General features: G+C 34.2%; 1 protein-coding gene across 3 annotated transcripts in view; it reads right to left on the bottom strand.

Moving 5' to 3' along the window:
- The window catches only part of TBC1D19 (TBC1 domain family member 19), a 46,949-nt gene that overhangs the window by 18,765 nt on the left and 12,313 nt on the right, over positions 1 to 15,871 (bottom strand). For 2 of the 3 annotated variants that reach the window (XM_057365043.1, XM_057365045.1), the window contains 8 exons: positions 15,502 to 15,577; positions 9,667 to 9,741; positions 8,658 to 8,721; positions 7,660 to 7,706; positions 5,989 to 6,099; positions 5,111 to 5,183; positions 4,335 to 4,373; positions 1,791 to 1,903 (listed from right to left, as the gene is read on the bottom strand). In XM_057365043.1, the coding sequence (XP_057221026.1) occupies positions 1,791 to 1,903; positions 4,335 to 4,373; positions 5,111 to 5,183; positions 5,989 to 6,099; positions 7,660 to 7,706; positions 8,658 to 8,721; positions 9,667 to 9,741; positions 15,502 to 15,577 (598 nt within the window). The remainder of the gene's footprint in view (positions 1 to 1,790; positions 1,904 to 4,334; positions 4,374 to 5,110; positions 5,184 to 5,988; positions 6,100 to 7,659; positions 7,707 to 8,657; positions 8,722 to 9,666; positions 9,742 to 15,501; positions 15,578 to 15,871) is intronic. The other variant, XM_057365044.1, reaches the window with a different exon arrangement.

Genomic DNA, 15,871 nt, shown 5'->3' on the forward strand with positions numbered 1-15,871 from the left:
AAACAACAATATTGGATGCTAGCACACACAATGCTGCCCATAGCAAATCCTCATAATGTTTTACATTAAAGAAAGGAAATTCATGATTCATGTGATTTAGAGATTCACACMGCTATAAATGTAATAGAGCCTAAACTGCAAATCAGAAATATTACAGCAAGGAATGTCTGCAAACRGGTAACTCAACTCCAGCAGAGAAACCATTCCCAAGAGGTAGAGAAAAGAAGTGTTAAATAAATCCATAAAGTCTATATGAAATTCAGGAGATCATAAAACAGCTACATCTATAAGGAAACTGCTTAGCTATACTTTACACAAAATAAAGCCATGTATTCAGTCTGTGCAAAAAGAGAATCTCAGGGTGTTAGCATTCTGGCAGTAGTCACAGCTTACTTCTGTGAAACACTAGTAAATGCAATGCTTAAACTGAAACACRGCTAATCAGCTTATGACATAGCTGTGGTAACCCCAGTGCTGTCAGACCTGATCCATGGGCAGTCTGCTAGATCTCACTCAGATAATCTGTCTTCTAACCCAGGATAACAAATGCTATGMAAAAAATAGTCTTGGAAAAGAAGACAGAAGATTCTGACATCTGTTACATTAGAAKAACAGTTTCAGTTTTGCATGACAGAAAAACACATTTGTAGACACTTACTTCACAGGTTAAATTATTTTCCTCAACACAGTGTACCTTGTCCCAACTTGATAATTTCTTATGGGAAGCGAGGGTGCATTTTGTATTTCACTGTTTTTCAATCCTTTATTTCAACAGTCTCAAAATAGTAGACTAATTTTCCAGTCTGCATCACTTATCTGTCCTTACCACTTTGTCTCGATCTTATCATTACCATTTTCTAGCCACCTGCTCTCATATTTCTAGAGTTCTTTCTGCACCATCACAAAGTATTGTCTCACCACTGATTCTGTGCACACAGTTCAGTCTCAAGGCTCTGGACCCTGCAGAATGTTTCCTAAAGGAAAATGTCGACGGCATTCAGTCTCAGAATAATGTATGAGTACATAGTTTATTTTTCTTTTTCATCTATAGCTGACAATTATAATTTATTAAGTGTGTAAAAATTTAWCATAAGGTAAAATATTATGTACATATAAAAGCCTCACATCAAAGTTTTCCCAATCATGCAAAGAACTTAGAGAGGGATTTAACTTTTTAAGGTATATTAAATACAATGACTATGGCATGGCTTCAGATACTGCAAAAGATTTCATTATTGAGGACTCGAATCAAAGATAAGGTACGATGAAAAGCTGTTGCTATACAAGGCAACATGGAAACAACCCACATCTTACTACCTCCTCTCTTTTTGCTTGTACATATGCAGAGTATATGCCATAATATATAAGTCAATTTATAAGATATGTMCATGCATATGATGACAGGGTCAATAACAAGGAAAAAGAAAAAATGCATCATCTTTTTACAAAACTTAGCAAAGATAAAGAGAGGTTCAGTCTTCTTTCCAGATCTTTTTTCTTGCYGCCTTCTAAAAAAGTCAGCAACAYTTAAGAAAATCTCAGGAGACAGTCCGATCAASTGAATAATTTGTTCTACAGTATTTTGCTCACATATCTATTAAAAAAATTGGGAAGAGTAGCAAAGACTTCACAGCACRGAGCTTTTAAAATCATACAATGTTTATCAGTTTCTGTGACAACCTAGTCACAGAAGAGCATTTGTATTTTGGAAAAAAATCACTGGAAGACACGTGCTTGCACATTTGTGTTCTCATCTAGGCTTGCCATTTTACTCACCCTTTGCTCCTTACCTCWGGCTGATTAGAAATGTTAAGAATGAGGGCCCACAGATCAGCTCGGAGTGCTGTTGGACATCCCTGACGAACATATTGTTGAGCTGCAGCACTATCTTGCTCTGCTAAAACTATAAGAAACAAAGCAGGTAAAGAGTTGAAGCAGTGTAAGACTTCTATCAAACACCTTAATTTTTAACTTTAAAAACTGGCTTACCTTGCTGTAAGCATTAYCTAATAGGAAAACACTGAAAAGATTTGGTTTCCACAATGCAATTTTAAAGCAATTCCTTGGGAAACAAGGCAATTGGTATTAATCAGCAAGGCTGTACTACCTTCTGTCATAAAACAGCCCTTAGTATGCAAACGTGACTATATCAAGGCTAGTTGCAGTTTATAAGCTGGAATCGTGCAGAACAAGCAGCCATTTACAGCCACAAAATACTCCTGCTCAACTCTGAGGGGTATCTCAGTACAAATAGGAGATTGCCACTTATTGGCTTTTTTTTTTGTCTCCCTTCTTTTCATGTTAACTATGTGAGTATCTTCACAGGTAACTGTAGGGCCAGAATTTTCCATTCCAGAGTGTACTGTCATGTCTCTATTATTGGTATATTTACTCTAGAGGATGAAGACTTTCTTGAAAGATGTTGATTTGCCTTCATATTGACATAAAACAAATACTCTGCTGTTGACAGGTTTGCTCATATGGGTCATTGCTGTGAAGCTTCAGGCTTCTCTGTCATGAAGACCTCATGCTGAATACAAWACTGTACATAACACAGAGGAGATTATCTCATCCCTACTTAAATCTATAAAATTGAAAGACATCATCTTTAGCTATTGTAATCTGGTTAAAGTGTCCCCCACCAAGGTTATGTGATTAACTAYACCCTCATACCCAAAATGTCTTTCACTAGACAGAGAGAGAGTTGAGAAGTTTATGTGTTATTATCCTGATATTAAATAGGTGTTGGACTGCTACTTGGAAGCTTCCAAATCCATATCCTCTAATTTTTCTGAAGTGTCTATGAAACAGCTTGCTTTTCTATATCTCACTGAATTTGAAATTCACAATATCTGCCCTGATATGACTTAGAAGGATGAGGTTTGGAATTAGAAATCTATCTAATTGATTTTTCTTTCCTTCCCTCTTCTCTTAAATTCTGAATAGATGAGTTTACCACATTTCTGTTTAACCTGCAGAGCTTTAATGCAGACATTCTATGATTCTTTGCTCCTGCATAAGAGGGCAAAAATCCCAAAACATTCCTACRCTCTCTATAAGACTTCAGAAATACTGTGATTAATCTCAGTGTTCATGAGTGTTTACCTTATTTTTTCTTACTGACATMCAAAATATTAAAAAGCTTTGGTATATACAAGATAGGTTTTATTAAACACAACAAAATAAAATTCTCACACTTGGCAATACATCTATTACAAAAGCAAAATCAATACCTCAGCGGCAAACAAATTCAKAACACCCATTAGAGCATGCAGAAGGACTCCCACAGAAATGAACTGGGATTTCAGTTTATGGTCAAGATGCTTAACTTATATTTTTACAATTTTTTTAGTCTTTTTATATAGGAAAAGCTGAAGTTTTCTCTAGACTGAAGCTGCTCTGCACAGACAACAGATGAGGAATAAGAACGACAATGTGGAGTTGAATGAATAGCTTGAGAAGTCCAGAAAAGGTCATTGATTTGCAAGAATGGGAAAAGAACAGAGAGGTGGACAGTACCTAATGAGTTGCTCTTGGATTAGAAAATGACAGTGAAGGACAGAAAGACAACAACAAAAGAAGTAAGCAAGGAGGAAAGATCATTGCTTTGTTCATGCAACGAAGAAAAATAAGATGGAGCACTTTTGGTTCAGTATCCTGCCTATTTTTTCCTTTGATGGTGCTAATGTTCAGCAGGAATCAGAAGATACAGTAATGTGTAAATATTGGTGGATTTCAACCCTTCCTTGTATGTTTTGTCTATAAGCAAACTTAAACTACTAAATTATTATTTATTTTATCTTTCCCGTTCTTTCTTTTGTAGGTTATTTCTTAACCTACAAAAMCAATCCTGGGACATTTTCAGAAAAAGCAGTAGAGACAAATAKGAATTTTCCACAGTGGCTAAGTGGTATCATATTCTGCAATTGCAAATGATCATTTAAAACAATGTTCAGACACAAAGGCCTAAATCCCATTACAGTAATGTGAACTTTGTGTGCAGAGAAGGGTGTCCACAGAATTTTGATTTTAAAGTGAAATTCAGTAGTAGAATAAGTTAAGTTGTCACCAAAAAGATATGTCTATGTGCTTCCTATTTTGTTTTTATTGAAGTATCTGTGGAGCTTTTTATCTGGTAGCTACTGCAAATGTTTGCTTTTCTGTCTCTGTCTAAATGACAACAGTATTAGTGATTGTCTATCAATACCAAATTACAATGGTATTACTGATAATGCTTTGTGCTAGTCTAAGTTCTTAAAATTCTAAGACATACATGCAAATTAAGACACAAATTCATTAAATGCAGTTTGYTATAGATAAAAACAGATCCATACCTTTCTGCCCAATACGTACATGTTCATTTTCAAAGAACTCTAGAAAATAAAGACACAGAAAGGAATGGCAAAAAAGAAATGGAAAAAAGCCACTCCAGCTGATAATGTATTTTGTATTTTTACCACATGCCATTACATTMAATTTCTATTTACTGTTAACATCACTAAAAGTTAACCTGCATCAAAGTCCTTTTTCAAAAACTAATTTTGTGTTTCAATAACACAAATATCAAAGCAGCACTACACTACATGAACCTAGAYTTTCAATTGATCTAGTTTCCATTTAAAAAAGAAAAATCATGTGATACTACAATGATTTTCATTTTTATGTGGAAAGACCATTTTAAAACTGAACATTAATGTATGGATATGTCATGTAATATTTTCTTGACCACAGTTATTTTAAATATGTTTGTATGTATGTGTGTATATATATATATACATATGCCTATCTGTTAGCTGGATTGACATTTACTGATAATTTCTGTATTTTTGGAAACAGGTTTTCTAGGTCCTGAAGTGTTCAAATACACTGAAATTAATGTATTCTCAACCTAATGTGATCATTTTAAATCTTCGCTAAATCTGACTCTTCATACATGCAGTATTTTCTATTATTAGCTACATTTTACTACAGAAGTTACTACAATCATAGTTACAGAATAAGTATTTATTTGGTTTACTATGTGAAAAATACACAATTTTTTTTTTATAATTGCAAAGTATTCTACTAATTTGTRTTCTGTTTGAATGACTGAAACACGRCATTAGCTTACCAGGAGGCACTTGTGCTGAATCATCAATACCTAGCTGTCCTATATTTAAGCCTAGTTCACTAAAGTCTTCTTTCTAAAAAGAAATAGAATCATATAAAAAAATAATTAACAATTTTTAATTCTTTAAATAAGTTGAGATGATTGCTTCTGAAGGGCTTAATGTGAGTATTTTCTAAACCAAATTAAGTTCTTCTAAATGTATACCTTTGAAATAGAATCTCACATCATTTCCTTCTCTAGTTTTTGTTATAAGGCCCAGTTTGCATGGCAAGTATGAGCTACACCTGGATGTAGTGAAGTGGTGAAGGAAAGATCAGGTTAAGGATCTCTAATTCCCATTTCTTTTCCAGCCCAGGTGAAAGTCTCTCTACTAGTATAAAATCTCCAAGAGGCTCATCTGTGAAGTATTCAGAAAAATTCTCCTATTTTCTAATTACAACACACTAGTACTCAGACATTTATTTTCATTTACAACCTGCCAATAAAGGGATTTAAAAAGAAATTCAGAAGCTGACTTGTTGTCAGACTACTGATCTTGTGCAGCAGGAATTAAGAAGTGCTACAAATCTGAAGTTTCTTGTACAGACAAAAAATGGTGAATAACATGTGCAGAAACAAATTAAAATTGTGTTGCATAAAATGAAAGCTTCCCTACTAGGAGAAAATTTTCTGTTTATGTTTTATTTTGCATTAAAAATGTCTTTTCATACAACTTTTCTATGCTCTGTATTTTAACTAGATAATTAGATTGATTTTCACTTTCAAAAGGAGAAAGTTATGATGATACTAATATTCTTTTTTATTCTTTARAATAATTTTCATTAGCAAGAAAAAATAACTCTTACAGAAACCTTTTACAAGAAAAAGAATATACTTACCAATTCTGGAATATCTTTAACTTTTAAAGGAACCTGAATTAGCCCCAGATGATTTCTGAAACTAGGCTGTTCTCCATTTTCGTAATTTGGGTTTCGAAGATTCATCAGTACCTTAAAAATTGTAGCTCTGTCATTCCTGCTTACATTCAGAATTCTTCTCAACATAATCAGCATTACAAACAGTACAATCAGCATAAAASCATTTCCCACAACCGATATACATAGAACCAAATTATTAAATTTTATCTCAACATTTTCAAAATCAAAAAGGATTGAAAATTTTAAGCAAGCTAATGTATTCCACTTTGAAAAGTCAGCTCGAATTATGAAATAAAAAAGCAGAGATAATTTTTGATATATGCAAATACGTGCTGGCTACATAGTAATGTCTTGACCAAAATCTACTTCCTCACTGGAGCTATTCCAATGCCAACAGTCTATTTTTGATGGCTACAATATCCAGGATATTCTTCAATATTACTTTGCTCTGAAAGAATTTTTATCCATCTTCTTACACTGGCAATCTTACAGAGCTTCCAATAAAAGTGCTACATAATTTGCAATTAAAATAATTTCTTACAAAATAACAATATATCAAAGTATCTTCTTTCATATAAGAAAAAAAAAACAGTATTGAAAACCTAAAACCAACATAAAATTTAAAGGACAAGGATTCATGTCAAGGTAAGTAACTGTGATCTATAAAGGAATTTACAGTCYCTTACATACTGTTGTTCCATGGTATAGATTTTGATGGGATGTTGAACTGCAAAGATTCTTTCTAACATGAATATCCAACTCTTATGAAATTTTCTCATAACATTGTACCGCTACAATTCTCACTCTTGTAAGTATTCTAATACCATATRATCTCACTCTCAGACTTGTAAATTTAAAGAAACTGCAAATACTGGAAAGAAAACAGTATAAAAGAAAAAGACAGTAATCATGAAAGGCACTGAATAAAGCTAAAAAAAAATGGATTGATTTACAGGTCCAAGATTAAAAACACATCATGCCTGTCAGTAAATAATGAAAACAAAATAAATGAAATATTTTCAACATTATTTTGATTAACTGAACAAAAGGAGTAATATGTAATAGGTTCTATTTTACTGTGATGTTCTGAGCTTGAGTCATATTATGAGTAATACTGATATTTGAGACTTTAAAGACTCCACAGACATCAATTTTTTAATGGTCCAGTTTGATTACATACAAAAGCCTCAAAATTCCAGAGTTCTGTTTCATGTTTGATTTTTTACAGCCATCCTAGATGACTACAATTTCACCTGCATACAGGTCTGCAATCTACTATCARTCTATCAGCCTCACATATTGTGATTTATGCGCTTAATATATTGGATTTTAAAACATAAAATGTTTTACAGAATCAGCTGAGAATTGCTCTCAGAAGAAAAAAGGTTGGGCCCAGACTATGCTATGGAGAAGTTTATCACARGTACAATTTAAAACTGCAGTTAAAAAAAAGGGACCATAGCATTTTGTTTTGTAAACCAAACATGGGCTCATAAAAAACATGCTATAAATGACACATTRCTATAAATGACACCTAGAATGAAATACACTTAAAAATTATTTTTCACACTTCACACAGAATTCTATAATGGATTCAAACCAATGGCTGAGTATTGTTTCATAGATGCTTACCTCAAGGAAATCTTTAGGTGCATAAACAGGCCGGAAAAGACTTAGATCTGAAGATTTCAATGACAATATTTTAAAAACAAAAGATGAAAAAAACCATACACCATACCTATAACACAATCTAGCAATTTAAATAAGTTAGAGCAAAGATCAAAACAACATCAGCAAAATATCATGGCAACAACCACCACGTATTCTGTCTTGATTGTGCTACTGATAATGAATTAGTTTTATAAACCCCAAATATATGAAGAAGGGGGTGTTCTTTAAGGTTCCTTTTAAACCAAACCATTCTATGATTCCATGAAGTGAACAGTAGTCAGTTCAGTAGGAAGCTTTTACTTAATCCAAGCAATTGTTTAGACTGAACCATTCTCAGACTTGGCAGAGATATGAAATTCAACAGCAGGGTATTTTTTAACAGCTTAGATTGTTGAATTATACGTACTGCTGTTAAATGAAAACTGGGGAGCAGTCCTAAACAATCCATGAAAAGTGTTTGCCATCAGAGAGGTGTTACTGCGATACAAACCAGCACCTCTGCAAAATCCTTTTTAAGAAACTTGGCTATAAACTAACACAGGAGTTAGCCTTGCTCTCCCAAAGTATAATATCATTGATCATTCTGTGCAGGAGTTATTTTTATCTTTTGCCAAGAAAACATCTGAGCTTAATTACCCATAGTTCTGAACATTTTCTGCTAGCCTGAGTTTACAATAAGAGGAGCTGTGTCCTAGCTGAATAAATCTCTAAAACACTGGAATATAGAGTATTATACAATAACCTCTCAGTGATGATCCAACTTAATACAATAACTTGAAATGAAGTTAACAACAAAATAAGTATTTATTTATGCAAAATGACACATTACCAATGGAAAAAAAAAAATCAAAATCAATTTGCCTTGAAAAGACTAGATTAATCTTTGACTAGTAACCAAGATGCACATGCTGCCTTTCTATGTACAAAAATTTAATGCATATAAATTCAGTTGACCTTACCTGGTTCATCAGTGCCCATTTCATTCCATTTATTAAGCAGTTCTTTTTGTTCATTTACAGGCCTCTGAAAGGCACAAAAAAGTATCTCTTCTTTTTTTTTAACAGAATGAATAAAAACATGACTGTTTCAAATATGTCTTTATTTCAAGCATACATTAGTGCAACACTTTACAAAATAGCAATACAAACTTATTTGCTTACAAATTATCCCCAGCCGGAAGGTATACTATACTATAGAAAGCCCAAGTACCAGTTCCAGGAAGGAGCCTATTAAGTAGTTTCAGGTGTTYACTAATGAATTTTAGGATATTTAGTACTCAATTTCATGTTACTGAAGATTTATTGCCCATTCCATGGAGCTGTTGGACTTTATCAGGATCCTGTCCCTGGCAGTCATGAAAAAGAAATACAGCTGCATCCCTTATCTCATGATGAACCCATACAGGTTCTGCCACCTATCACAGATGTATAACAAGAGAATGAATGTAACATTCTAACATTACTTCCTAATTCCATGATCTTTAAAATTAAAGCCTTTATACTAATTAAAAAAAAAGTCCCAGACTAGAATGAATGACAAACATAATCAGCAATGTACCAGTATCTCACCCTCTTTATGTACCAGTTAAACTACAGCCTTCTCTGCACACAAAGTACATCTGYATCACACACAGGCTGCACAACTTACACAGCTGAGTTCACACACAACATGCTCTGCTAAGAGCGATGAATACAGTWATTGGCTTTCCAACATGCTGCTCCCTCAACAGGATAATTACTGCAACAGCAAAGAGGAAAATCTACCTACAGCCTTTATTTTCTTTCAAATTGAGCTGATGCATTCATTGCCACCATCTCTGAAAATTATTCTGCATTAAAATTATTTAGATACTGGACCTACAGCTCTTGATAAGCATGTGTAAAATGAAGATTATATTACAAGTGTGCAAGACAAGGTTAATTTCAGAGAAAATGTGAGCTTGACAACAGAAAATTAGCAATACATTACCTTCTGTGCTAGCGGGATATTGAGTTCTGTGCACATGCTGTTCAGACTTTTCAGAATTCGTTTCTCCCAGCTTCCCTAAAACACACACAAAACATMAATTATAGGGAATTTCTTATTCCTGAAAACTGAATTTACCATGTGATAACAGGCAGGGTTTTTTAAGTCAGATATATATAGAAGGATAGCAAGAGTCACTGACTGACATTTGAAAAAACATGAAGGGAATATTTACAAGCTTCTTTACACATTATAGCAATAAATCAAATCGATTTCATCCTTTACAACACAATAAAGAGCCAGAAAATATAGTTGTTCATATTTCAGATCTCAAAAAAAGCATGTATTTCACAATTGCTGATTTTTATATATGCCTAATGATCAAGCTTCTTTATAGGTCAACATTTAACAAGTTTTTCAAACAATTGTAAGAGGTCAATCAACCGTGTACTGCAAATGCCTTCTCCACTCTGTTATATGAAGAGGCTGGCAGTCTTTCTTCACAAAACAAATCTTAGATGTTGTCAGTAACTAAGGAAAGTTAGAAATTTGGTATTCTGCARTGCTTAAAAAAATAGTTCTTCTAACATAATGCTCAGGAACTAGTTCTCTGATCAGAGAAAACCAGTAGACAATACTTCAGTGGACAGCTTAAAAAGCAATCAGATTCTTCTGACCACTRCATTAGGCTTCAATAGTGCCTAATCCATGGTTAATTACTCTGAAGTTAATGCCAATTAGTATTGATTTCCTTGTCAACAGACCTAGTACCCTGCTTCCGTGCTTATAGCACCACTGGTGGGTTTTATACTTAATTTAGTTTTCTGTGGATGATGAGCCAGGCCTCGAYCAAATGAATGCAAAGACTCCTCTTAATTTCATTAAGGTCTATTTTTTACTTGTAATTTGCTCTAGACACAAATTCTACAACAGTTAGTTACTGTTTAACCGAGCTCCTCAAAAGTTCTGTCCAAAAGAGGCTTCAGTTTATTAGACAGGAAGCAAATGAAAGGAAGGGCAGATGTTCAAGTGTTCTGTTGAAAAAAATTAAAATACGTTGTCCAGTGTTCAATTTAGCTTGCATTTACAAGATCAATTACAAGATCTTCTTATACCTTTTTCCATCAAAAAAATAGCGATCTTTCAYGAGAATTTTTTCCTCACGATCCAGTCATCCCTTCACTTTCTTTAGCGTAAACAAGACAGATCTTTGTTTTGACTGTAAGAAATGTTTTTCAAATTGCGTATTTTTTATCACACTCTGTATATTTTACTTTAACTGAATTATCATATTTAAATTCCTTTAAAATGCTGCAATTACACAACACCATGCCACAAACTARTTCATCTCTCACAGAGGGGTAGTATCAAACATTTACTATTTTGCTAGGAAGTGAGGTTTTTTTTAGAGGAATAATAAGTGAGAGAGCATGAAGACTTTAGCATTAGTCCATTTAGGATAAGGAAGTGGAAATAGAGAATACACAGTAGTAGTAGCAAAAACAAAGTTAAAGGTAGTCTTTTTGGATAAAAGCATAGTCTAGACCAGATGGCCCAGCCTCGTGTCCAGCCAAATACTAAGTGTCCAATGTGGTATTCCTAAGGAGATTTTTCCAATGGCTGATTGTTCACAACATTAAAAGTTTTCCTCCTCTGTCCAATCAGAATCTCCCCAGAAGTAAGTTGCACCCATTACTTGTCATGTTTTCCATGGGACTCTTTGTAAAATGGAGACTACATTTTCTCTGTAGCCACCCTAKAAATACTGGAACATGGGGATATGGTCTCCCCTAAGACTTCTTTTCTCAAGGCTGAACAAACCCAGCTCTCTCAGCCTTTCTTCACATGTCAGGTTTTCCACTTTTTTGACCATGTCTGTGGCTCTTCTCTGGACCCCTGMAGTCTGTACACATCCTTTTTTGTACAAAACTGAATACAGTATTCCAGATGTGACCTGACAAGTACTAAGTAGAGTGGAATAATGACTGCTTTAGCTCTGCTCACATTGGTGCAACCCAGCATCCTGTTGCTTTTCTTTGCTGCAGCAGCCCACTGTGCACAAATATGGAGCTGTCTATCAGGTTCTATAGGTTCATTTCCTTCAGGCTGCTACCCAGCCAGGTAGATCCCAGCCTGTGCTGCACTCCTGGCTTATGCTTTCCCACAGACCATCTGTGCTTGTACATTATAAGGCTCTTATTATCCCACTCTTCCAGCACACCCAAATTTAACTTCTCCACTCAGTTTGGTACCATTGGTAGTATCATTTCACAATGSCATCATAGTTAAGGGAGAACAGGGTGGGGTGGGCTAGGGAGGGGAAGAGCACAGATACACTTAAAGATATGAAACCCAGAAAAGAAGCATGGAAAAGGCAGATGGCAGTTTTGCAAGAGCAAGAAACATCTAATTCCAAGGAGCAATGGAGGTCAGCATTCCTGGTGTGACTTACAACTACCACACCAGGCATTAATCCACTTACTGCATTGGGGGTGCAACATGTTAGTAATAAACCACCTATAGACACTCATAAAAGACAAAATTCAGCTTTTAAGAGTCTAGCCAGTAAAAGATATTAAAATAAATGCAAAAAAGTCAAAACAGAAGTGAGGGTTATATAGCCTTTTCAAGCAAGATACCCTGTTCTGTCCAGGACTGCAGTTACCTGAAGTGAGCAGAAACAGAATGCACTGTCTTTAACTGAAATAACAGGCAGAGACAGAGCTCATAAAGTCAYTGATGGTAACAATACATTTAACAAGATGACTCCTCTAGTCCTATGAAGCAATTTAATACTAAGAAAACCCACTGTTAGGATTGCTGTGGTTACAACTATAACATTCAGTAAAAGAGCTGAAACTGAGGAAGGTAGTACTGCAATTTGAAAACAATGTAATAGAATCACAGAATGGTTTCCARTACCTAAAGGCCCCTCTGAAGGGGAGGAGATGGATTTTTAACAAGGGCATGTAGTGATAGGAGAAGGTGGAATGGATTTAAATTGAAAGAGTAGGTTTAGATCAGATATGTGAGGTTGGTAAAACACTGAACAGGTTGCCCAGAGAAGTTCTGGGTACCTCATCCTTCAAGGTTGCCCAGAGAAGTTCTGGGTACCTCATCCTTCAAAGTGTTCAAGGACAGGTTGGATGGGGCTCCAAGCAACCTGGTCTAGTGGGAGGTATCTTTGCAAGGGAAGRTTGAAACTGGATGATCTTCAAGGTCCTTCCAAYCCCAACCATTCTGTGATTCTACRACTTACAACATTACTACTCATTTGCCATTAATGCTCTATCCTTTACTAGAAATCTGGTTTTCTTTTGAGGTAGGAAAAGACAGCAATGTAAAAACTTTAGTCTGCCACCTATGAGAAATCAGAACCAATATGAGGAGAAAAAGACTGAATATCACTCCAGTGAATATCACTCAAGTAAATATCAAAGATCGTTTTCAGGGAATAGTACCCTTATTTCCAGAAATCTGAAGTAGAGAAAAATTAAGATATAAAAGGATAAATTTGTAACAATGGAAACAAAACAACAAATTTGTAACAAATTTGTAACAATGGAAACAAAATCACCTTAAATGGTGACTGATAAATTAAATGACTGTTGTGGGTTAAGACCTAATAAAAATAGCATACAACAAATATGACTTATATGGACAACATTTTTCTATGGGGACAAATTTTGATGATAGCACCAAAATACTTTTATCCAACTACTGTCATGCCAAACAAAAATAAAGTAAAAGGAAAAAAAAATCTACCTACAAATAAACAAGAACAGTTTTCACTTTCAAAACATTAGTTAGTTTTTCAATACCTATGGAAGTAAATTGGTAAGTTTTCACTTTTTATCTCTCTCCCAAAAGATAGTAGCAACCATTATACTTGCATTTTAGCTATTTCCAAATAATTTTAAACGAATAAAATCTTTGAAACACTGATTCTGCAAGCTTTTTACATTGTTTATTGCTTTTTAATCAAAAACAGTAACAAACCAAAACCTAGTTGTGATTTAATTGATCTGATGATGCATGTTTTCCTACAGATCCATTATCTATGTGATAAATRTGTCATCTTGAAAATCAAACACCTGCATGTATCTCAGTGATTTTAGAAAAGACAAAGTTAGTTCCCTAACTCAGTATTTATTACTATTTCACAACAATCATCATTTACCATTATTTCTCTGTGGAAAGGATTCATAAGTCTTTATCAAAAGACTATTTCAAGAAAGGGTTTTGGCTGGGAAAGAATTAATTTTCTTCACAGTAGTCAGTGCTGTCTTTTGGATTTGTGACAAAAAGGGTGTTGATAACACATCAATGTTTCAGCTGTTGCTGAGAAGTGCATACATTGCTTCAAGGTCTTAGTTTCTAATGCTTCCCCAATGGCAAGGAGGCTGGGAGTGSACAAGAAATTGGGAGGAGATGGAGCTAGGACAGCTGACCCCTAGTGAGCAATGGGATATTCCAGACCATACAACATCATGTTCCTAATAAAGAAGTGGGGAACAAAAGTTGCCTTATGATGGGAAGCAGTGAAAGTATTCCTGTTTTGCTTTGTTGACATGTGTAGCTTTTGTTTTGCCAATTAAACTGTCTTTGTAACAATATTTTACACTTTTGCCCTTTTGACTCTCTCCTGTTTTGCCGGGGGAAAGTGAGTGAGTAGCTGAGCTGCCTAACAGGGTTAACCCACTCATAGGATGACTCTTTGAAATTGGGCTATCAGATTTTGAAACTAGCAAAGACAGGACTTCTCCTGCTCATTTTTAAACTACTGGAATAACAGGCCTTTCTATATACAGCTAAAAATACTAGTTACTCTAAGCATTGCATACACTTTTGTAAAAGAGTAACTTATGAAACTGGTWTACACAAACATACATATGTAACTGTATCTCTGCAGTTTTTGAATAAACTAATAAGAGCAATTCTTTTCAGGCAGCAAATTGTGACATTACATTTCACACCACACAAGAAAAATTGGTTAAAGCAATCTTTACCCCCAAATCCTAAAGACTGAAACCCAGGAGAGGGTAATAAGACTTAGTGGAATAAACAGCAATATGACTGTAAAAGTAACACAATTTGTTGAGTGTCTTGTAAAAGAATACTGCAATGTATTTCTAGGCACAGCTGAGTTAAATACACTCTTATCCCTACCTCAAACGTTTTGGTTAGATAATATTCTTGAAATTGTTCTTTTTTCTTTATATTTTTATGTGGATTTCTTTTTTTTTAYGCCAAATGACATATATTGGCAAAGAAATAAAACCAACAAAGCAAAAATATTTTTTACTGACACAAAAAAATCCTCATTTAATCTTTATAGTCCAGTTTGTCTTATTCTCATTCAATATGCCATAAGCTCCTTAGCTCTATATTTTTTATCTTCCTTTCACATTTCTAAGTACTAAATATATCTCTTCTTTCTGAAGATCTCTGCAGCCTGTTATCTTTTATTATGAAACTGCCTGTGTCTTTTCAAAAAAATGTTTTTGCAACCCTAAGTGAAGTGACCTATAGCTACCYTTTTTCTTCTTCTCAATAAACCAAATTCTCTTCTCTGACATATTCACATCATCTCTATTCTACATTTTTCACCTGCCTGCCACTATATCCTACTTCTTTCATGGCTGGAGAATTACTTGAGCATTTTTTGCATTTATGTAAAATGTCATATATACAACATTACAATTAACTTTGATGCAATTACAAATCTGTGTTTTTCCTAAGGTATAAAACCTAGAAATACAATAACATTCTACAGAGTAAATCTCAAACAGTCTAATTAAAGATCTGATATGAATGGTAAAATTGATAACCACCAACCTGTGCTTTCCTCATATAGGCTAAAGGCTCTTTRATATGTTCAGGCGGTGCTGCAGGATGACAGGGCGAAGGAAACCTTAAAGAAAAGATAGTAAACTTTAAATATTCTGATTTTTTATTTTGCTTAATTAATCCTGTATTTGTAAACCTAAATAAAACTTCTTTCATGAGAGCACTTGTAAAAACACAAGTATAGGTTGATCAAAACAAAGTACTATTTTTGAAGTATTTCTTCCTCATCCATTCTGGGGATACAAACAAGGTAACAATATGTAAGAATTAATAACATTTCAACATGAGCTTTTCTTGTTAAAAATACTGCTCCCCTACAATTTCACATATTTGTAAAATAAAATCAAAAAATTACATT

The sequence above is a fragment of the Malurus melanocephalus genome, unplaced genomic scaffold, assembly GCF_030028575.1.
Source record: "Malurus melanocephalus ecotype Western Australia unplaced genomic scaffold, MMel_1.1 scaffold_47, whole genome shotgun sequence".
Taxonomy (NCBI): domain Eukaryota; kingdom Metazoa; phylum Chordata; class Aves; order Passeriformes; family Maluridae; genus Malurus; species Malurus melanocephalus.